Raw genomic sequence first — 22,668 nt, forward strand, 5'->3', positions numbered from 1 at the left:
AGCTACGACTAATTTATCGCAGTAGTATGCTCTATAGGCTACTCGTCTGACTATTATAAATTCCCGTACAAAAATGAACAGTAATTTTTAAAGTGTAGCAAATAAATTAATGTGGTAGAATCAATTACGAACTCTAAACATTGGAAAGATCCCCATCCATAATCTCATATATTTTACTTATATTTAGCCTTTTTGTATAGTTTTCCGAATTCACACTTCCCCTCCAAAAGACTTTTCTACTTACATGCCTGAACAAGGGGTCTAGCTGACATGGAACTTGTTTCTCATTAGATCCGTGATTCCCAATATAGGGCAGAGGCCCTATCCGTGTTGCATGGCAATATTATGGTGGATCATTTTCAGGACTTGCACCTTTTGGCTGACTATATGCTAGCTTAGTGGTTCCCAAATTATTTTCGGCCATGTCCCCTCTAGGCAAAATTTTCATTAGTATGCTCGAAAAAAGTTCCGAAGTTAATGGACTGTTAAGCTTCCTTCATATCAATACGCGTAAAATTTTGGGCAATAAAATTTAAATATCACGAAGGGGGCATTAAGGCTTTAGAAAAACCTAGGGGAGGTATGACCCAACATCGGTTAGGAACCACTGCATTAGATCTACGGAGCGCAAGATTGTAGTACAAGCTGATGTTTGTCGTTCCTTTACAGGGTTCTTCAACAGGCGTTTTCGTGAATGCATTCTCATAAGTTATTTATTTCATAAGTTCGTTCTCGGTTAAAGTAGCTCTAATAATTTTATAGAATCTTGACGGCTGACTTCAAGGACCAGAGTTTGTCTTTGCTCCCAAAAAAGGAAAAAAACAGTAGGAAATGGTTCAACATGCACTGGTTCAAGGGAGAAGCACTGGGCAGACCGAAAGTTTTGAGAGTAGTTTTGAGTCGTTTTCACATGCGAAAAGGGTAAAATCTAAATTTCAAGACCGTATTGATTTATTATATAATTTAAAAGATCGTTTGATTAAATTAATTAAACAATTAAAATAAAAATGTAATTAAATTACAAATAATTAATCTAAGTTAAATATAATAAAAACAATTAATTAAAATAATCAGATCAGTGAAATTAATTAATAAAGTTTAAATTAATCAAATTAAGATTATTTAAATTAAAATTGATTAAATTAAATTAAAATTAATTAAATTAAAATTGACCACCTATAGTTACAGCAATAACAGTTATATGCGTTTTGATGAGCTCCTCGCTCTGTCATGCCCATGCCACGAGCAAATGTTTCTTCACATACTTCATGAACTAAAATGCTTGGATAAAAAAAAAAAATCTGAACACCTTACCTCTGATGAAATAGTTGTGTCGGAATACATGTGTATTCCACTTTCTGCTCTCCAGTCATCAGTTCCTTTTTCACCATTTCCGGTACAAACCAGGCTATCAACTGGCGACTTTGATACAGTGGGAGATTCAATGTTTACTAGGGATGAAGTCGAACCCATTGATTTACGCTGATCGGGTTTTTGAGATTCTGTTCCTCTTATTTTAGGTCTAATCTTTTTATTGTTAGTCCTGTCAACTGACTGTGAGCGAGAAGACAGCACTGAATTTCGACCATCTGGACTGTCTCCATTCTGAAAATGACCAAATAATGAGTAATTTTCTTCATAGAAATTTTCAAAAAAAGACGGATATTGGGTGCCACGATTATAATGAAATATTTTAAAAAGAAAATTTCAATTTTTAGCTTAGCCCTTGTTAGAAAAAATGTCTCTGCTGAAAAGGCTTTTGAAGAATTTTATGTGGGACTACGTAAATTAAAAGAGCAAAAAGGAGAGAAAGAGAGAGAGAGAGCGAGAGAGAAGGGAGAGAAAGGAAGAAAGAAAGAGAGTAGGGAGTTGAAGAAAGAAAACTGAAAATAATGAGGGACTTTTCAAGCTTTTTATGATATTACATATAGCTGTGGAAACAGAAAGAGACCTTTATGTAATTATGGGGATTTGATATAATTAAAAAAAAGAACACACTAAGTTCACAAGTAAACAAGAATTATCGGAACTTATCCTTTCAAAAACGCTCAATCTTCAAAATAACATGAACATATGTTTGCGAGGTGATTGCTGAAAAGTCGTTATAGATCCGATAAAATTAATCACTGTTTTGTTCTCCGTTACACTCAGCTAGACTTTTCGCACTGTTTATTCCATATATTATGTCAACTTCAAGAAAAAGCCGAGATTGATGATTTGCAACCACAAATAACTACTGCAACAGTTCTGTTAAGATTGGAAACACTTAGGGAAATAACACGCTTCAAATCATGCTTCAAGATAATTTCAGTCTAAAGAAATTGGTTTTCTGAGGAGTAGTTGAAGTCATGTACAGATTCAAACAATTTGCATTTCTTGAACCAGAAAAACAGAGGCACCAATTTTAATTATCTTTTAAATAGCAATGCCGCATTAAATATGTTGAAAATAGGATTTGTTTACTGCACAGTTATGCAGATCGGAAATTTAACAGTTCGGTGACATAAGTTAGCTTAAGCTTTTGGCTACTTTGCGAAGTACTCGCTCAATTAGACGCAGCTTTACAAAAAGTGCCCCTCCCCCTGAATATCCGTCGAATTATAAGGATTGTATGATACACATTATGCTGGAGAAGGCAGGGTAGAAAAATTGGAATACCATTGGCTCAGAAATTCACGGTTTCAACCATATTAGTTCATTGTCATTTCACACACAGTATTTACCTATTTTAGACTATTATTATGGGCATAGATCATATGCTAATCCTTGAATAAAATTTCCCTCTCCAGTAAGTAAATCCTGAGTATACTATTAAGCGTTGGTGCCAAGAGAACGAAAAGGAAACGTCGCATATTTTAAAATGTAATGTCCTAGTCCCTTGAGGAAGGAGAAGGGAAGTAAAGTCATGGTAAGAGAATCTCCCCACTCTTAGAGGACTGTTAATATATATAAAGTAGATTGGAAAAGAATGGTGCGCTTTTTTTGCAAAATAATCATTTTCCATACACCATTGAAAACGACGTTTGCTTACCCAATTCTCGAAAGTCTGCAATTGGCATTACCTAAGATATGCATAATCATATCCTGTACAAGTTTTTAGCTGTGCAACAAATTTTAAATCTATTGGCCAATATGCAGCACTACGTCTCTTGTGCGCTGCTTTGCTGAAAACAAGCAACCTAGCGAACCTTCTTCTAAGCATTGAAACTTACATAGTAAGGATTTTTGCTTAAAAAAGTCATTTAAAATGTGTCCACTAATTCTAGCTCAAAAATCCCCCTGGTAACTATAGTTCAAATCTAGTATGGTTGGATCATTTATTCATAAATCATCGAGTTTACCGCTAAGGCAAGAAATCCTCCGAGAAATTCGTGTTGTTGTCAATTGAATGTGTTCTGGGAGGTCAATCATTGGCATTTATTCATCGCGCTAATTCACTGCCGTTAATTTATTTTTTCTTGATAGTTTAATGCGCGGGCCACATTATAGTCAGACTGGTCGAAAAACCAAAATTAAGCAGAACCGTAGCGCTAATTATGTGTGGCATCTCTAATTTCTCGAGTTGAGCATTGTTTAACTTCCCCAGCATAAGATTCGCTATTGATCGATCAGAGGCTAAATTTAAGGCATAATTTTCTTTTAACAAGAAAAAGATAGAAGCTTGGCGCATCAGTTGTTCTGTCTGTAACAGGACTTTGGGAAAAGGTATTAAGATATAATACTAGTAGATTGTAGTTGGGAACTAAATAGTTTTGACGTAAGCCTTTCCAAGTAATTTCTATCCATTTTCCACTTCTTAAGTGCAAGTGTGACGTTAAAATAAAGAGAAAGTCTGTGGCACTAAAATCTTTTTTTTTGTCTAAAATCTATGGTGCGGCTCGGTCATAATTGTCGTTTCTAGTAAAGAATAGTGTTGATTTCCATTTTGTTTTGTTCTGAAGATATCTATTTTTACTTACCCCTGTTAAAAAAAAAAAAAATCAATGTAACCTATTAAGAAGAAGGAGAACTTTGACTGTTGTACTTTTCTTGTGTTTATTTCATGAAATATTAGATACGAATTGAAATTTATCAATTTCAAGATAGTACTGGTGCGTTAAACGTACACTTTTATATACTAATGAGAGACGAAACCCGCCAGACTGGTTATTTTCAAGAGACCGCTATTGAGAAATGGAATGCAAAGAGTAGTTTTCATTGCGTTTACGATATTTAAACTTTTGTTTTTGGGGTTTAGGAGGAGAAAAAGGTGCCTAGGTTAGGTTACGTATTTAATATATGGTATCCTTTACCCCTCGCCCCCTAATGTGCAAATATATAGCCCAATTTTTTTAATAAACTATTATATATTCATGCTATTTTATTTTATTAGCATTAACCAAACTTAATTTTTTAGAAGTGTCCGTATAATGCACCAGTACCTTCAAGATTAATATTTAAACCAAATATATAATATATAATTAAATATATAATATTGTTTTAAGTTCCTATTGACAAAATGTTAGCTCTAGCAAAATATAGTTTTGAATCTCTTGAATTCTACTTCAGAAAGTCAACCAGTTCTAGGTGAAAATACTCCTTGTCGTTTGTCACAAGGAATAAATAAGTTCCCTTAGCTAAGTAATGAATTATTATTTTCATTAGAAAGAAATGACCTGAGAACTAAAGCTATAAATAAATACACCGCTCGAGAAAAGGATTATTTTCTCCTGAAACCGGAACATGGGTGAGGTTAAAGGATTCAATAAATTTTTCATGTTCCCTTTCTATGAATGAAAAAAAAAAATGTAAACATTTAAGCTGGCTGTAAATTAATCAGTAATTTGTAGGAAAAATAGAATTCGATATCAGTTTCTAGGATTATAATGAAAGAACGGTCTAGATAGCTAGCCCAAGTTTTACGGATGAATGATGGCAGATTGCCAAAGATTTTACTTTTTGGCCATCCGTCTGGGACCAAACAAAAAGTAGGTCGTCTCCAAATGAGGTGGGAACAGGTCATAAAGAAGGATTTTGAGGAAGCTGGAACCTGACAGGAAGGGTAAAGAGTGAAGCTTTGAACGCATTAGGGTGGAGGAGGAGCGTGCACTACTGTGTTGACCCCTGCTGCAGTGAGTTTTTAACAGAATTGGTGGAATTTTTAAGCTACATAATGAATAAGACGATTTTAAATAAGTATATTTAAGCTGGAAAGTTGGGACGTATACACAAGGCCGTATCCTGTATTTTTGCTCGGGGAGGCGGGATTTTTTGGGGGAGGGATAAAAAAACGTTAAAGACGCATCAAAAATGTGCTTTTATTTATTTTTGTTTCGTTTTTACAAGTGGGATAACATTTTGGTGGGGTTCGAGTCCCCACCAAAAAAAAAAAAAAAAAAAAAAAAAAAAAAAAAATGTACATAATTGTTGTGATGCACTAAAAAAAAAAAATTGACAAACAAAAAATGTATCAATCTTCTTTTTTCCAGAACCTTGTTTTGCTATGAAAAAAAGTTCCAGTTGTGTTAAGTTTCAAAATAAGCAGTCAATCTTACTTAAATTTTGTCAGAATTCAGCATACCCTCTATCTACATTTTTGAAAACTGCTCATGACAACAGAAACACACAAGGTACTAAATTCAGAATTTTCAGCTACGAGGTTTTCAGAGACCCCACAAGGTTTAAACCTATGGTTGAGGTTATCATAGTTATTATTAGACCAGTATACACATAGGAAATAGCAAAATAGCTACGCTAGATGCGTTGAAAAGAAATCTGTCAAACTGGGTTTAGTTATCCCGCCCCCCAAAAAAAAAGAAAAGTGCAGAGTTGCGTTCGCTTAAACAAAGCTTAGTTAACTGATAAATCTACTTTTTGTTAGTGAACTAAGAAAGTTTACAAGGATTTTGGAACTAGAGCGGAAAATTTTGGCAGAGCTTTCGAATTTGTAATAGCGTTAGCCAAACAAGAAATTAGGAGCAGACCATCAGGTCCAGGAAGGTGAGGCCTGAAAAAGTCAAAAGAATGAAGAAGGCCGAAATAAAATGTTTTGTGAAAATTTTGAACTTCTTGTTTCTTTTTATAAGACGAAAATCTAAACTCAAGCATTAAAAACGCAGCCTCTGAGTAATTGCTTTTCATAAACAGCTGCATTATTCAATCTGGGAAACCAATGAATTATAATATTTTGCAAGAGCCAAGACTTTTACCATAAGGCAACCATGAGCTGTCGAGTTCAAATTTCTTTGTAGATATCTAACAACGAAGAATTCTTAATAGTAGTATCATAGTCAACTTTTCAGTTTACTAAGAATCAGTTTGTTAAAAAAACTTTCAAAGTTAACTAAGAATTATTAAAAAAAACGGTAAAATCAATCTATTAGTTAACTAATAAAGTAAAACGATCGAGGCTCAGATACAATAGGCCTGTTTTTTAGCACAAAGATCTTACATCTAAAATCTTGCATCTTTCTGCAAAGATTATCGTTTTTTTAACTCATCTTTGTTCTAAGATCTTACAGCTCACTGATGTTAGCAAAAAGTGTGAAGAACGCCACTGTTTTGCCAAATAGAACAATAATGAGAGAACTTTGATGATATACTCATCATTGTTTTCAGACCACTGATCAGAGCAGAATGAAAAAAGAAATTTTCATAAAAACAACAAAAGATGTAAGATCTTAATTCAAAATTTCCCTTTTAAGCATTTTCTGACAAAAGATGTAAGATCTTAGCACATTGATGAGCTCCTGGACTGTGTCCCCTTTTAATCACTCCTAGGTAAAGGTCATAAGATTTTACAATCCCATTTATTTTTTCCAGATAATTCTTTCATTATTTTTGCTCGAGTCCTCCCCCCTGCCCCGAAGAAAATTTTAGGTTCTATTACAAATAAAACCATGCACTAATGCCACCGCATTGCTTATTAAGTAACTTTATTTTTCCATTTTAGTATTTATCTAAAAGTATTTATCCTGGTAGACATTTATCTGTATTGATTAAATTATTTTGATCTCTTTCATTTTTTCTTTTTTTCTGTTTTTTTTGTTTGTTTGGTGTTTTTTTTTTTCAAAAAGAAATTTGAAGCCAAATTTCCCAAATCAAGAGAAAATGACATTGAAAACTGTAAAATGAGTCATATATTACCATAAAGACAAAGATATAGCCTACTAAAGAAAACTGACCTGGTTCTCTGGATACTTGAATTATATAAGTTTATCTTAATTTTGACAAGAAACTAAATTTCATCTGGGGAGCAAACTGAGGCCTGGGAGAGGGTGAAAACTTGGGTCTGGAGGGGGCAGTTGGCCCCCTGCCCCATAGAAAATTATGCCCCTTTAATGATAAATAAAAGCACAAATCTTGAGTGTTTTTTTTTTCAGCAGAGCACAAATGACGCTTTGGTCGTTATATATAAAGTGGATATTCTGAATAATAGTTATTATCAGTCATTCTGGACGTTCTGGCTTATATTTAGAGAGGATATGTTTGCAACTAGTGTTTGTTTTAAGTTAGGTTTGATATTCATTGGTAATAGCATTCAGAAGGAAATGGGAAGTTCTGCTTGCTCTAAAAATGTTTGGTCAGCTGATATCACTAAAAGCAATATCAAGTGACATAATGCTGTAGATCGCTGATCAATGGACTCAGAGACAGCAATTGTTAAACGAGAAAATCAAAACCGAAGTGGACGGATACCAGCAATTTATTACTGCTTAGGTACAGGGAACTACATATTCCCAAGGATATTATCATTATTCTGGACATTCTGGTCCAGAATGTCCTGATTAACTATATAGAATTACTATATTCTGGATAATAGTTATTATCAGTCGTTCTGGACGTTCTGGCTTATATTTAGAGAGGATATGTTTGCAACTAGTGTTTGTTTTAAGTTTGGCTTGATTATTCATTGTTATTTTTGTTTGAATAGAATTCTATTTATTTATTGATAGTGATTAGGATTGAATTATTTTATTGACTTCATTTCGACTCGTCTTTGGTTTCATGCAGCTCCTCTTTGTGTTTTAAGTCTACTTCAACGTTTCAACGTTTCATCAACGGAATCATCTTCAACGTTTATGCTTGAATGGAGAAAGAAAAATATTGCAGAACTTTAAAATACTCTCAATTAAATCCAATACGACCCAAGGTTCGAGGAATGTTCGCTGTAACAATTATAACGAATAAATATTTTTTGTTAATCAAATATTTTAATTGTTGAATATTTTTTTTTTGTTTAGCATTCTGAACAGCGTCATGCTATAGAATATTATCCTTCTTCAATAGATTTGTTCAACTACTGTCTCTTACCTTTATATAGTTGCCGATAACTGAAGTTACATGTTTATAGTTTTTGGAGCTCAGTGCCTTAAGAGGCTCCTTTCTGGCACTCTGCTTCGTGGCACTAACTTTCTCATTTTGAAGTTTTCTTAGCCTCTTGATATTCTCCTTAATAAATTTGTCTTTATTGCAAGCATCAATTGCTAAAATTAAAATGCATCTTAAAAATTGATATAGTACGTAAGAGTTATGGCATGATACACATAGGCTTTTTGATATAAGCAGCAAAATACTAAAGAAAGCGAATAGGCCAATGGACAAAATTTGGTACAGAAGATAGCAGTGTAAATAATTACAAGCCAATTTATCGCATATGTGACAGATTTTCCAATCATCTTAATTTGATAAGTTTCATAAATTCTGCTAGGAGGAGAGGGGGGAGGATGCAAGAAGCAAAATATTCATATATCATTTGAAGGAACATTCATTGACTTTTTACTACAGATTTTACGATTGTTTATCCTTAAGACGAGAGGACACAGCCCAACTAGTGAGTAAGAAAATGCAAGAAAAGAAGAAAGAAGAAAAAAAAAGAAACACCAACCGTATGTAAACTGATTTAATAAAAAAATGTTACGCGTCTAAAACTTGTAGTTGTGGACTAGTAAATCAGATGCAAGATATAAATCCTATTGCATTTCCTATTTACTATAGGCACAAACTAAATAATTTCTAGCGGACCATTTTGGAGGGTGAAAAGCAAGGTGTTGTTTTCCTCTCCCCGGAACAAATCCTGGTAACGGGCCGGGGGAGAGAGAACAACGTCTTGAAGCACCCTCAAAATAGGTTAATCAAATTGAAAGTGTTGGGACGAAAGTAGGCATGGGCTTTAAATTCTCTGTTTATTTGCCTGTTTTTATTACATCATAGCCATTTTTTGCTAGCTAAGAAATTTAGCCGTTTAAGGCCTTAGGCAGCTGAAAAAAATATGCTTAAAGCTAGCATTATCGGCAAAAAACTTTTTCTTTTGTGCACGGTGCATTCCAAATATTATGCCTTATATTTGTCAGACATTATAATGTCCCTATTAGTGCGTAAAACTACCTGATTTTCGTAGCTATTATTTGTATTGACTAAGGATCAGTTAGGGCTGATATATTAATCACATGATCCTTAACATATACACAATATTACATACATTTTATTCTAATATAGTATTTGAAATAGGTAAAATCGAACATTGCAAAAAAGAAGCTTAACTCACGCTTAGGAAAAATCCCAGAGAGCGTTGGCTTCTTGTACATCCTCCAAAGGCTTTGTCAAGACTGATAGCTCAAGACTAAACTCTATTCAGCTTTAACAAGATTTGTACAGTCCAATAGCTTCACTGCCGGGAGGTACCATACGGTAGCCCATTGAGGAAATGCTCAATTACCCTCCAAACTTCTTTTATCGAATAGCAAGAACATTTGCTTCCGATGTTTATTTCTCCTAATTAATAATATATTGCTTTATTGTTCTTATGGTAGTTTCCATGGCGATAAAAAAATTCTTGGCGACATATTCAATTCAACAAGATTTGGAAATTTGGAATGTTTAAATAAATATTTGGAATGATTAAGGCAGACACAGAGGAGGTCTTTGGACCGATGTTGTTCGAAAATTTTTACAGTTTTGCACCCAACAATTTTTAAGTTTTATAATTATTTTTATAATTTCCAACAGTTGTACCGTAGAGCAACACTATTGCTTTCTTGCCCCCCCCCCCCCGTGATCAGTTGCTCTCATCTCAGTGACAGGAACCGAAATTTATAGAAGATAGTAATCGTGAAATCAAAATAAAGTTTCTTGTGGGTTTTGAAAAATTTTCTAGAGTTAAGATAATTTTTTTTTGCTTAGCCTACTAAATAGCCTTGGGAAAAACAGACTGGACTTGTTCTAGTTCTAAAAGCCTGCTTCTTAAGGTTCATATGTTGCTGGACTCGTGTAAAACATGAAATTAACTTTTCGGAAACCTGGTATCGAAATTATGTATGTCTTCTAAATTTCCAGGAAGAAGTCAATTCAGTAACTCAATCTGCAATTTTCCAAATTCTGAGATTTTACTTGCTTATAAAATTTTCAACTTCAAGATCAAGTCTTCTATATGTTGTTCTATAAACTACGGATAAGGCTCGATTAACTGGAAATTGTAAGGGTTAAGGTCCCAAATATTAACCGAAATAGAATAAAAGGTAACTAACCCCTCTTCCATGCCCATTATTTCCCCAAACATACCCAATGAAAATTATAAGATAGCCATTTTGTTCAAAGTAGTTGAAAGTTCTGGAAATTAGGTCTTTGAGGATGAAAATTGCCCTCCACCCAAAACCCTCAGGGCAAGGGTTGTAAGCTATGCCCTGGGGGCATATAAGGTTCTTATAGAAAGTGTTTTCTTAGAAACTTCAAAAAGGGCTCATTCGATTGGAAATTGTGGTAGTTGTATATGGTAGTTGTAAGCCTGGTAGATTATTTGATTCTATTTTGTTCATTTTTGGTTTAATGGAGTCCTTTATTTTTTTTGAAAAACTTATTTTGTGGAATTTTTTTTTTTAATTATTATGAAAAACGACACATTTGGAGCAACATGTTTGTTATTATTATAACATTTAAAAAGATTATGACTGGTTTGTCACATACTTGCGCTCAAATCACGAATTCATGGGAATAATTTTCGAAAAAAAACCATTTATCTACGTGAAAAATTTTTAGCGAAGCTTTATTTTAGCCGAATCGATTATAATTGGTCATATGCATAAAAAAAACTTGAGCCATTTGGGTGAGTGCTATACCTCTTTGCCCGAGGCTAAAACTCATAAAAAAGGCTAAAAGGAGAAATTTTTATTGATATTTCTATTTAAGAGAATCATTGGCTTTTAAAACCTCCTTAAAAGAGAAATGAAATGGTGCCCTTAGACACAAAACTTAGTTTGCTGATAACTGCTTAGGTATAACTATAAACCATCTTACTTATTAGAGTCAATAGCAAATCCAACCGGATTAGGCCACTGCAGATCATACAATATTTTGATATAATCATTCTTAAAATATTTTCTCCACAAAAGAAGTTTTTTGAAGAAAAGTAAAAAGCTAAATTTAAGCAAACAGGAGCAGAAAAAAAGTCAAACAATTTTCATTTTTCAAGTATAAAACTACACTAAATCGCCATCAATTTTTAAATGAAACCCAAAAAGAGCAGAAATTACAATTAATAACCGATTCAAACTCAAAATGAGCAGAAACTATGAGGAATAGGGCTGACGCGCCTCGTGGCTTCTAAAAACCTTAATATAATTTCTACTTTACCGAAAAAACACATTTTAAACATTTTCTTTTTTTTACATTAATAAATAAACAACTATTAGGACTTCCTAGAATGAATATCAACATATAAATTAAACTGTCAATCCACGTTCATTTTTTTTCATTTCATCAAAATTTGAAGTCAGGTGAGCTTTCTTGCACTACACTTTGATGGCCATGTTGCTAGTGATATCATCAGTCCCCCTTCTCCCCATCCTCTCCTCCAGTCTGGTACGTAGGATTGTCAATATCAGACAAATTACTGTAGTTACTTCGTGAATGAGAATGGAAATCTTTCATCCTGACGGTCGATTTTATAATTAATCCTATCAAATAGTTTGTAATAGCGAAATATAAACAGCGTTTCATGCTAATAGTCATCAAAACTATAAAAAACGGGATTTTTAGGCAATATGTATACAACAAGAATCTCCTTCTATCCCTCTCCCAATACGGGAAAATTTTCAGTTCGTTTCAAGTTTTATTATTGCTCTTTACTTTCAGTTAATAGGCTTTTACTACGAAAGAGCCGCACGCTTTTCGGCGTAATACATATTCTTTTTCAAACAATTCGTAATTAACGAACTTTAAATGAGGAGTGACCCGGCTCAATAGTAACCAAAACTCTAAAAAACGGAATTTTGATACAAATAGATACATCAAAAGAATCGGATTTTTATGCTGATTTCAAATATATAAGTTTAGTCTTACCATAAAGTTTAATCTTACCTATCAAAAGTTACAAGCCTGAGAAAATTTGCCTTATTTTCGAAAAAAGGGAAACACCCCCTAAAAGTCATAGAATTAATGAAAATCACACCATCATATTCAGGGTATCAGTGAACCCTACCGTAGAGGTTTCAAGCTCCTGTCTGAAAAGAATTTGGCATTTTGTATGTTTTACCAGAAGAAAGATCACGGATGCGCGTTTATTTGTTTGTTCGAATTTTTTCAGGAGTGTCATATCAACCCAGTGGTCCTAGAATATCGTGAGAGGACTCATTCGAGTGGAAATTAAGAGTTATAGTGCCATTTTTAATTGACCGAAAAAAAATAAGGACAACTAGGCCCCCTCCCCCGCTCTTTTTTCCCAAAGTCACCCGATCAAAATTTGAGATAACCACTTTGTTCAACATAGTTCAAAGTCGAAAGTTTTGTTCAACATAGGAATTTTTCATGGGGGAAGGGAATTTTCCATGAAGGGCACGACAGATTTCCCAGCATTATTAAAAAAACGATCAGAAAATAAATAAAAAAAGGTTTTTTCCGCTGAAAGTAAGGAGCAACATTAAAACTGAGAACAAACAGAATTTATTACGTAAATAAGAGGGGCTCACCCCCTCGTCAATACCTCGCTCTATACGTTAAAGTTTTTTTTTAGCACTTTCAGAAGAGCTATTTATTCTAAACGGCTTTTGTGATTCAGGGGTCATTCTTAAAGAATTGGAACAAAATTTGAACTTCAGCTTACTGAGCGAGGTATTGAAGAGGGGGTGACCCTCTTATTTACGTAATAATTTCTGTTTGTTTTAATTTTTAATGTTGCCCCTTACTTTCAGTTGAAAAAATTGTTTTTTTTTATTATTTTACTCAGAGATGAGGTGCTTATGTTCTGCATCCATTTCACTTACTACCTAAATATCCAAAGTAGTTACCTTGTGACAGCGGCACGATTGATGCAAGGCCCGGAAACTTCCAGGACGAGGTTCAATCCTCCATCTCACAAGGACGATTTACAATGCCAAAACAGTCACCAATTTTTTTTCAAAATATCAAAAATTACAGTGAATTAAAAAATAAATTGAAATGTGCGTTAAAGTTTATAGGATGCACTTAGCTCTATGATTTTGCTTGGTAATATTATACAACATTAGTAGTTTAATTTCTCATATTTTATTTCACTTAAATCCTGTATCCATGGACCAAGGTTCAATTCCGCGTGTTGCAAGGACTTAACGACTTGAAAATGTATAGTTATAATTTCCTTTACGAAATGCATCAAAAATTTGTCTTTACGTATTTTTGATACTTTTTCACGTATTGGACACAATTTTGAATAGGTGAATGTTCAAAACCAGTAAAATCCCTCCCCCTTGTGAGTGCGGACTTTACTAGGACTGTAGTTCAATCATGCAAGGGTTTTAATGACACCCGTTTTCTTTTTCTTCAAGGAGTTCTCATTAATAAATGAACAAGGTTTACGAGTCTTTACTGGATACAAAGTATGAGAATAACAGGAAAGTAAAGGAACTAGAGAAGGCGTCACATTATTAATTAAGGTGTGAAGTGGAGGCCCCTGTATTGAAATTGCCAAAGATATGGGAGATGCTGCCAGACGCCAGAATAACGCAATATTTTATTGGCATGTTAAGATTTTGAGAGAAAGTGCTCAGCCTGGACTTGCCCCAGTTACAGATATTCATTAACACCGCCGTTTTCCTTCTTATTACAAGAAACCAGCCTGTAAAATAGGAACAGGTTTGAATACAAAATGCTACAAAAACAAATTAAAATGAATTAAATTCGGTCAAACTTCCTTTTATTTCCAAAAAATGGCGATGAAGGTATGGGAAAAAGGACACATTGAATTCAATTAGCTTATACTTTGAGCCGATTGTGCCCACTGCTTTATTTAATAATTTGTTTTTAAGTAATTAAAACCGTTGGATTATTTTTTTGAAATTCTGCACCTTTGAAATTTCTACGCCATGGGCATGTGTCCCCTCTAAAATCACCTCTGTTTCCAAGACCTCTTGGAAACCAGGCGAGGGCACTGAGGTTTCTGGAAGAGGGGAGTTTAATTTTTATTTCCATTTTTATTATTAGCAGACTCGTAGACTACACTTCGTGGTCAACTTTTTTTGGCTCGGCAGATTCACATGAATGCAATTAAATTATGATAAAAATTCACCAAAAGACATGCTAGGGGAGTTATCCCCTTTTCTCCCTCTCCAGGATCTGACACTGGGGGACGTGGACTTCTTGACCCCTTTTAGCATACCTGAAACTGAAGTCTAAGTTTAGCTTGTAAACTTGTAAACTCAAGTCTTCAATTATAAACATCTTTTAGTAATTAAAGAGAGTAAAAATTAGCAATTAACCTCAAAGGTTAAAAGACAAAATAATTGCAAATTTCCTTCTGAAATAAAGCACGCGCTGTTGCTCCACATCTGTTGTTTATTGCCAGGAAATGGCGGCTAATCATAAGGAATTATTGAAGTCAACATATTTCAAGAACCATTATTGTTGACCATCTGAAGGAAGCTATCAGTTCCACATCGGGTTGTGCCTATTCATGGCACAATTAGCCCATCACTGGAAAATACAACCGTTCTCTTAAATCCGTGAAAATCTGTGCTTTGTGCTAAAGGAGGTAAATATTGGTATACTTGAGGTTTTCTAATTGCTTTGAATGTCAAGCCTTGATTGATTGCTGTTTGTCAGATTTATAGCGGTTATGATACAAGATTTCCCCTTAAACACCGGTATTTCTTCATCCGAAGGTCACATTTAGCTTGTACTTAGTATAACTTTAGCAAAAATAATACAATTACAAAATATAAACATTAGCATTTATAAAAAAGCTTCTTCAATTTCAGTTACTACGCTGTTGATGACTATTTTGAAAAAGCTCATTGGTTGAATATTGGGTCCCCCAAGAAGATATTATGAAACGGTCAAGCTTAAGGTGCAAATTTTCTGTAAAGTTATTTCCATGGTTCTTCGTGAATATTTTGCCTGATGTAGGGTAAGAAGACATAGAAATACTAGCTGGGAGGGTCGAAGGAACAACAAAGGAACGCCGCGCCGCCGGTAAGATGTCGGTGGCGCGCCGCCGGCGCGATCAATGTTGACCGCAAACATTAATGTTTTCATTAGTCTTTCTCAAATCACAGCTTAAATTTACAACAGATTCGAGCCTATTCATGAGTTCAAAAATTCACAAGTCACTGGCTGAAAACTGTTCTTCTTCGTTATTCATTAAGAGAAGTAGTAATCTGGTAGAAACGAAATGGCTGTGGCGTTTCAGAACCCTTGTATAATACGAGTAGTTAAAGAATCTATTAGCTATGTATTCTTAACATAAATTATCACCAAAATTAGAAGTTTTTTTCATCGAGCATTACTGCATACAAAAATTCAAACAATGTATCACAAAATTCGTCATTTATCTGGGTAACAACTATGAATATAACTTCGACCTTCGAAGCTTAATTTTTTCATAATGCCCTTTGCTTAAATCTGTTTTGTCACCTTTAAAACAGTTGAAATGGGCGACTTTGATATTGATAGTTTTTTTTGCTCTTTTGGATTCCTAAAAAGCCTTCTCGTATTAAAACTGGTTTTTAATAACAATTAAAAAAAAATGCATTCTAAAGTTTTTTTATGGCTTCTTTATAGAATATGTCATATAGGCTTAGCCTGAACTGCTGCTTTTTTATTGCTTTTGGCTGCTCTGTTGGATATCATTCATTTTTTCTTTTGGGGATTCATTCCAAATTATAAACTGATAAATACCTAATATCAGCCAAATTATAAACTGCATCTAAAAGGAGTAAATTTATCAAATTGAAAAATAATGATAAACATTTCACATGAACACACTTCAATTACAATGAAACAAAAAACACTTAATGGTTTATTAGGTACGAAGAAAAATTAAATGCCAGCTATTTTCTTAGGTAAAAAATGAAAAGCTCATCCGTTTTAAATGTAATTAAATGAAATAATATACAGACTGAAGTAACTCCAGGAACATAATGAGATTTTCATCCTAGTTTGTCACTTTGGCGTCGCCATTACCTCATACGTTGGTACATCTATTAACAAAAGCTGCCTTCGGTTTTGCAATGCAAAGACGGGGTCAAGACACCACAATTCCACCGAAAACAAACGTTTCCACAGCGATCCAGTCCCTCTCCATAACCAATTCAGACCAGTTTCTATTTTGTGGTGTAAGGGGTCACAAGGATACACACTAGCCAAGGTAGTTCTTGGTTTTAATTCAACCTATAAAACATTTTTATTAGTAAAAAAGAAAATGAGCTTATACTCAAAATATTTGTGTAATAGGAGAGGAACTTCCTACCCTCCCAGCATGCATATTGCACAGTTATTCACAACATCTTTTTGGGAGTATGTGTAATCTTTACTAATGATTATACCTTCTTCAATAGAGGTATCCAGGACACTATTGCGATACTGTATATAAAAATTCAAATTTTGATTTGATTTTTAGTACCTTAAAAGACCGTTCCACGAGTCTTTCTTTTGTTCATTTTTGTACCACTAAAGTGGTTAATCCAAATTTTGAAAAGATAAAAAACCATATTATGTAAATTTTGCAACCTTCTTCATTTTAAACTCTTATGCGTTTTTAAAATGCATTGATACACTTCAGAAATGTTTCTCCTATGTTTCCTACATAGGAAACATATACACATTTTTAACATATTTATCTATATTTATATAAATATCTACTTTTATTCTAGGCCTGGTGTTTAGTAGGCCAGATAATTATTTGTATTTTAATGGGTCTAGCTGCGGTAAATCCAGTATTTGGGTATGGATAATGCCTTTCATAGGTTATATTTAATAAGTTTACATAAGTCCATAACGCCTAGGTCATGTAGGCCTTCATTAAACAAGGTCATAGAGAATTGGGCATCTATGCCGTCTTTAAGGAAGGTCACAACTTGTAGGGCGCACATATAGTAATAACATAATGTCATAATGCCTAAAGTGCATAGGCCATCATAGCATAAGGTCATAACTCCTAGGGCGTACAGACCTTCATAACATAAGGTCATAACGCCTAGTGCGTACAGGCAGTTATTACATAAGGTCATAACGCCTAGGGCGTATAGGCCGTCATTACATAAGGTCATAACGTCTAGGGCGTACAGGCCGTCATTACATAAGGTCATAACGCCTAGGGCGTATAGGCCGTCATAACATAAGGTCGTAACGGTTAGGGCATACAGACCGTTATTACATAAGGTCATAACGCCTAGGGCGTTTAGGCCGTAATTACATAAGGTCATAACGCCTAGGGCGTATAGACCACCATTACACAAGGTTATAACGCCTATGGCATAATAGGCCTTCTGGTAAGGGATAAGCTGGTCTGGATAGTCCAGCTTACATTAGGCTTAGCATCTAATAATTAAGATTTTATAGTTGGTTAAGATTAGACACCGATCCCAAAACAGAGGACATTGTCTCTTTGGTAGAGTTGCTGGACCTTGTATACAAAGTACTAGGTGACACCATTTGCCCCAGGCCTACCATTACCGTCCAACAGCCTCGCTCGGCGGCAGAGCTGGTTTTTGGCAACTGAGCCATTCAAGAGAAAACAGCTTATCACGTTACCTTTCTCTCTAATGCTGAAAAACTTCATCAAGCAGCACTCAGAAGAACTGCAGTCAACAACAAAGAATTAGCCACCCTCAGAACGTGATAATTCCTTTGATCCTCTCGACATACCGGGCCGAGCGAAAGCACGGACTTTCAGTTTTTGAGTAATATTTCTCCCTTTTCCTCAGTTTTACCCCTTTTTAGATATTGGCAGCTGGCAACCTTGATAGTACGCAGAAATCATGAAACAGAATATTACAGAAGTGAATTTTTGTGTCTTAGTTGTAATTATTTGTATTTTTTAATCATTTGGGTGTATTAAACCCAATATTTATGGTATGGTATATTACTCATTACATAAAGGATATACTTGCCGTCATTATATAAGGTCATAACGCCTTGGGTGTACAGACCGGTATTACATAAGATAATAACACCTTGGGTGTACAGGCCACCATTACATAAGTTCATAACACCTTGGGTGTACAGACCGTCATTACGTAGGGTCACAAAACCTTGGGTGTACATGACGTCATTGCATAACGTCAAATCACCTTGGGTGTACACACCGTCATTAAATAAGGTCATAGCGCCTTTGGCGTACAGACCGGCATTACATAAGATAATAACACCTTTGGTGCACAGGCCACCATTACATAAGATTATAACGCCTTGGGAGTACAGACCCTCATTACATAAGGTCATAATGCTTTGGAAGTACAGACCACCATTATATAAGGTCACGACGACTTGGACGTACGTACCGTCATTGCATAGTATTGTAGCGACTACAGCGCTAACATATAGGTCTGGTGTAGCATGTGGTAAGTTTTTCTGGTGATTACAGTTGATTTACTTCCAGCGTCCAATTACAAATTTGCTATGCTAGCTGGATAACAGTATATACCTATAAAATTGATGAAAATATCGTTGACAACGTAGTACTTCTTTGACCCTTTCGGCATCCCTGACCGAGAGAGAGCTTACAAATGTTAAGACGCATATTCAGCTTCACAACCACGACACATAAACCCAAAGTTCATTTTGTTACCATCAACTGGATAAGTAGAGGACATAAAGTTCATATCAGTTGAAAGAAAGTTATCCTTGGCCTTCGATTCTTCCATACGAGTGACTTTGAGCATGCTATCATACAGTGACCTCACGTTAGGTACTGTCATAAAGATGTTAAAGACAGAGAACGTCTCTCCTGACAGTATTCCAAAAACTGATAAAGTTCTTGGATTCTGTTAATAGATGTCAGCAGCATCTTTCAAATATTCTTTCTAGAGCATACTCAAAAATATTATCTCTGGAAAGTATTTCATTTTTTCTGCCGACTTTAAGGACCTAACTCACAGAATGACGTTAGGGTTCACTTTCAAAAACAAAATATATCAGTTCAAAGTGCCATCGTGAGCTATACTCATCTTCAAACCATCCAATGGCATACTTACATGAGCAAATAAATTCTGCACAATTACCAAAAGTCATTAGTAAAGAACAATGTAAAGACTATTATGATTCTCCAGCTCAGACTTGGGTTCATGCTGAGCCAGAAATCAGATGACTCTCCTGCACAGACTCGGGTTCAGGCTGAGCAAGAAATCAAAATTGCAACCTGTGCGACGGATCATATATCTCGGGTTTTCTGGTAGACCAGGTGGTAAAGAAGGTGGACCCAACACCGGAAAAGATTAAGAACTAGATACATGCAATCAAGGCAGCTCTGGAAAAACTGTATGCCTCAATAAAGCAACTGATGAAGCTGATTAGACTCATCAATGCGGGCTCAAGAGCAATTTCTTTCAACAGACTACATCTCAGGAAATGTCAGTTACTAATGCTCAGATTGTGGGACAAGTCTTGGAGCAGCACTGATGAAAGAGGCATTTTCACCGTGGCTGAACAAAGATTGGCTGAGTCAAGGCCTTCCTCTCAAGCCCCCTATTGTTTCCAAATCAATATTCACCGACAGCTCAACCTACGGGCGAGGTGGCTATCTAGAGGACCCACATCAAGACACTTCGAAGACTTGGTCTCCAGAAGAGAAATCTCGTCATATAAATTGCCTCGAGATGAGAGCCGTAGCCAACACAATCAAAGCCTTTGCGGAGGAGCTAAGAAACGAGGTAGTCATAATAGTGACGGACAACTCGACTGTAGTCAATTACATAAACAAAGAGGGCGGAACCCGTTCTTTCTCCCTAGAGGAGGAACCCATAAAGCTCTTCAAGATTACGATGGCCCTGAACATTCACTTGAGGGCAAGGGACATCGCCGGGTCACTCAATCTAGTAGCCGGGACACTGTCACGAAAAGAAAAAGGTCTGCCCACGGAATAAAGTCTCAACGAGAGTGTCTTCAGAGCCCTGTCAAAAGAGTATGGACTGCCAGAAGTCGATCTATTCGCGACTCGATTGAACCGGAAGATCGACGTATATTTCTCACCAGTTCCAGATTCACTTGCGATCAGCGCAGATGCCCTTGTCCACGATTGGTCGAACAAACACAGCTATGCCTTCCCTCTATTTTCCCTGATCCCAAAGGTTCTGGAGAAGATTCGAAAGTCTGTGAACTGCCGAAATAATGCTAATTGCTCCACGAGGGCCTCGCCAAGCTTGGTACACGAATATTCTCAACCTGCTAGTAGACTTGCCTCTACCCCTTGGAGATTAGTCAGATCTCCTCCAGCAGGGTCGACTTCGCCACCTAGCACTGAAGAATCTAAATTTACACGGCTGGAAGATATCGAGCGTGGACTCGAAAAGAGAGGTTTTTTCTAAAGAATCAGCCCGTGCAATTGCCCGGTCCAGCGACGATCTACCATTGAATTTTTCAATGGAAAATGGCAAGTATTTGCAGGTTGGTGTAGTGAAAGGAAGATTAATTCTGCAACTCAGACAGTTGCAGAATTCATGATATATCTAAAAACTGGTCGAAACCTCACACCATCAACAATAGAAGGCTGTAAAGCAGCAATATGCAGAACGCTAGCTCTAGCAACAGGAACACATATCAGCAAAGATACTTGTTTGACGAAAATAGTACAGATTTTTGGCACGAGTCACCGCGGAAATAACATGATATTCCTGCCTGGGGTCGTGGCCTTGTTCTAAGGTATTTTAGAACTTCACGATTTATTGACTTGTGGAATATTGATTTGAAGGATGTTACTCTTAAGACGGTATTCATTACTGCCATCGCATCTGGTCGTCGAATACATGCCTTGTCTTTCAGTACAGCACAATTTTCGGATAATTCAGTAATTCTAAGGTTTCTCCCTTCGTTTATACTCGAAACCGTGAAGCCTCATGAGATACCTTCTCCTATCCTTTTTCCCGCGCTAGATGTAGATCCAGCCTTGTGTCCAGTGAGAATACTATTGACCTACACACAGTGAAGAGCTGACGTGGTGATCAGAAAAGAGAGAAAAAGGTTCTTCATTCCTTTTTCTAACACAGCACCACGAGAGGTGGCAGCTGGAACCATTTCTTCTTGGATAAAGCAGGCCATAACTATGGCATATGAGGCAACAAAAGAAGAGTGTGGAAAAAGGAAAGCATATGACACAAGATCCATGACGGCGTCATGGGTGCTATCAAAATCAGTACCACTTGCTGATATAATGAGTACTGGTGGCTGGTCTTCGGAGTCTACTGCCAGACAACACTTTTTTCATAAAATAGTAGATCGAACCGATGCTCTAGATTTTTTTACGGTTCAGACAGTCTTGTAGCTTATACATTTGAATATTTGAGGTTGAAGCTAATATTTAACATTAGTGTAATTATGAACTCATCACAAACTCGTTTAGAATCTTAGCTTCCGTTAATAGATGTACAAACGTATAAGGTAAGTGCGACAAAACCGAAATTTCAAAGGAAAGCTCAGTTTGGCTAGCCGATACTTACCTCATACGTTGGTCAATAGAGTCCCTCCCTCCTCCCCGCTCATTGAGAGTTAAGGAATTATAAGGGATTTAGTTCAAAATAGAAACGGGTCTGAACTGGTTATGGAGAGGGACTGGATCGCTGTGGAAACGTTTGTTTTTCGGAGGAATTGTGGTGTATTGACCCCGTCTTTGTGTTACAAAACCGAAGAAAGCTTTTGTTAATAGATGTACCAACGTATGAGGTAAGTATCGGCTAGCCAAACTGAACTTTCCTTCGAAAGTTCGGTTTCTAATCCAGGCAAAATTTTAGGACACTTAGTATCAGTTATTGAGTTTAAGCTTTGATTTCCAAATGCTCACAAAAATTATCAAATTTAAGAAAGTCGCAACAATAAGTCACCTTTGGTCAAAATACTCAAAGACTCCTCTTTGTTCCCCACCCAGGCTCAAAGCTTCTGCTATGGTCATTTCCATGGAAATCTCCGAAGAGTTTCTTTTTAAAATAGCTTTCAACCGTAGTTACGGTATTTAGCCTATTTTGCTTTTCTTCAAAGCTTTGAAAAAAGTGTTATAATATTCCAAATGTTACATTTGTTATATTTGTGCATATTTTTGGTAATATTTGTAGGGTGATTGAATTTTTAAACCACAGTAGATACATAAGAACGTTGCAACATCTAGTACCCTGAGGTCATAAGGCTGTCAAAGACTCCCCCTTGAACCTACCAAATTGAAAGCTTTTATAATGACCTGGCCTTTTAATGTAAGTTGGGCACTGGATCAAGGGCGGCATTATCACTCGAGCACAACAT

The 22,668-nt window shown here is 35.7% G+C and overlaps 1 protein-coding gene across 1 annotated transcript in view; it reads right to left on the minus strand.

Moving 5' to 3' along the window:
• Positions 1-9,649, minus strand: part of LOC148952352 (uncharacterized) — a 32,153-nt gene extending 22,504 nt beyond the window's left edge. The window contains exons 1-3 of the mRNA XM_089088941.1: positions 9,527-9,649; positions 8,293-8,465; positions 1,315-1,605 (exon numbers count right to left, since the gene is read on the minus strand). Of these exons, the coding sequence (XP_088945067.1) occupies positions 1,315-1,605; positions 8,293-8,465; positions 9,527-9,566 (504 nt within the window). The 5' untranslated portion in view covers positions 9,567-9,649. The remainder of the gene's footprint in view (positions 1-1,314; positions 1,606-8,292; positions 8,466-9,526) is intronic.
• Positions 9,650-22,668: the final 13,019 nt, after the last annotated feature.

This window comes from Artemia sp. Qi Xiang Cuo, chromosome 5, assembly GCF_049724085.1.
Source record: "Artemia sp. Qi Xiang Cuo chromosome 5, ASM4972408v1, whole genome shotgun sequence".
NCBI lineage: Eukaryota > Metazoa > Arthropoda > Branchiopoda > Anostraca > Artemiidae > Artemia > Artemia sp. Qi Xiang Cuo.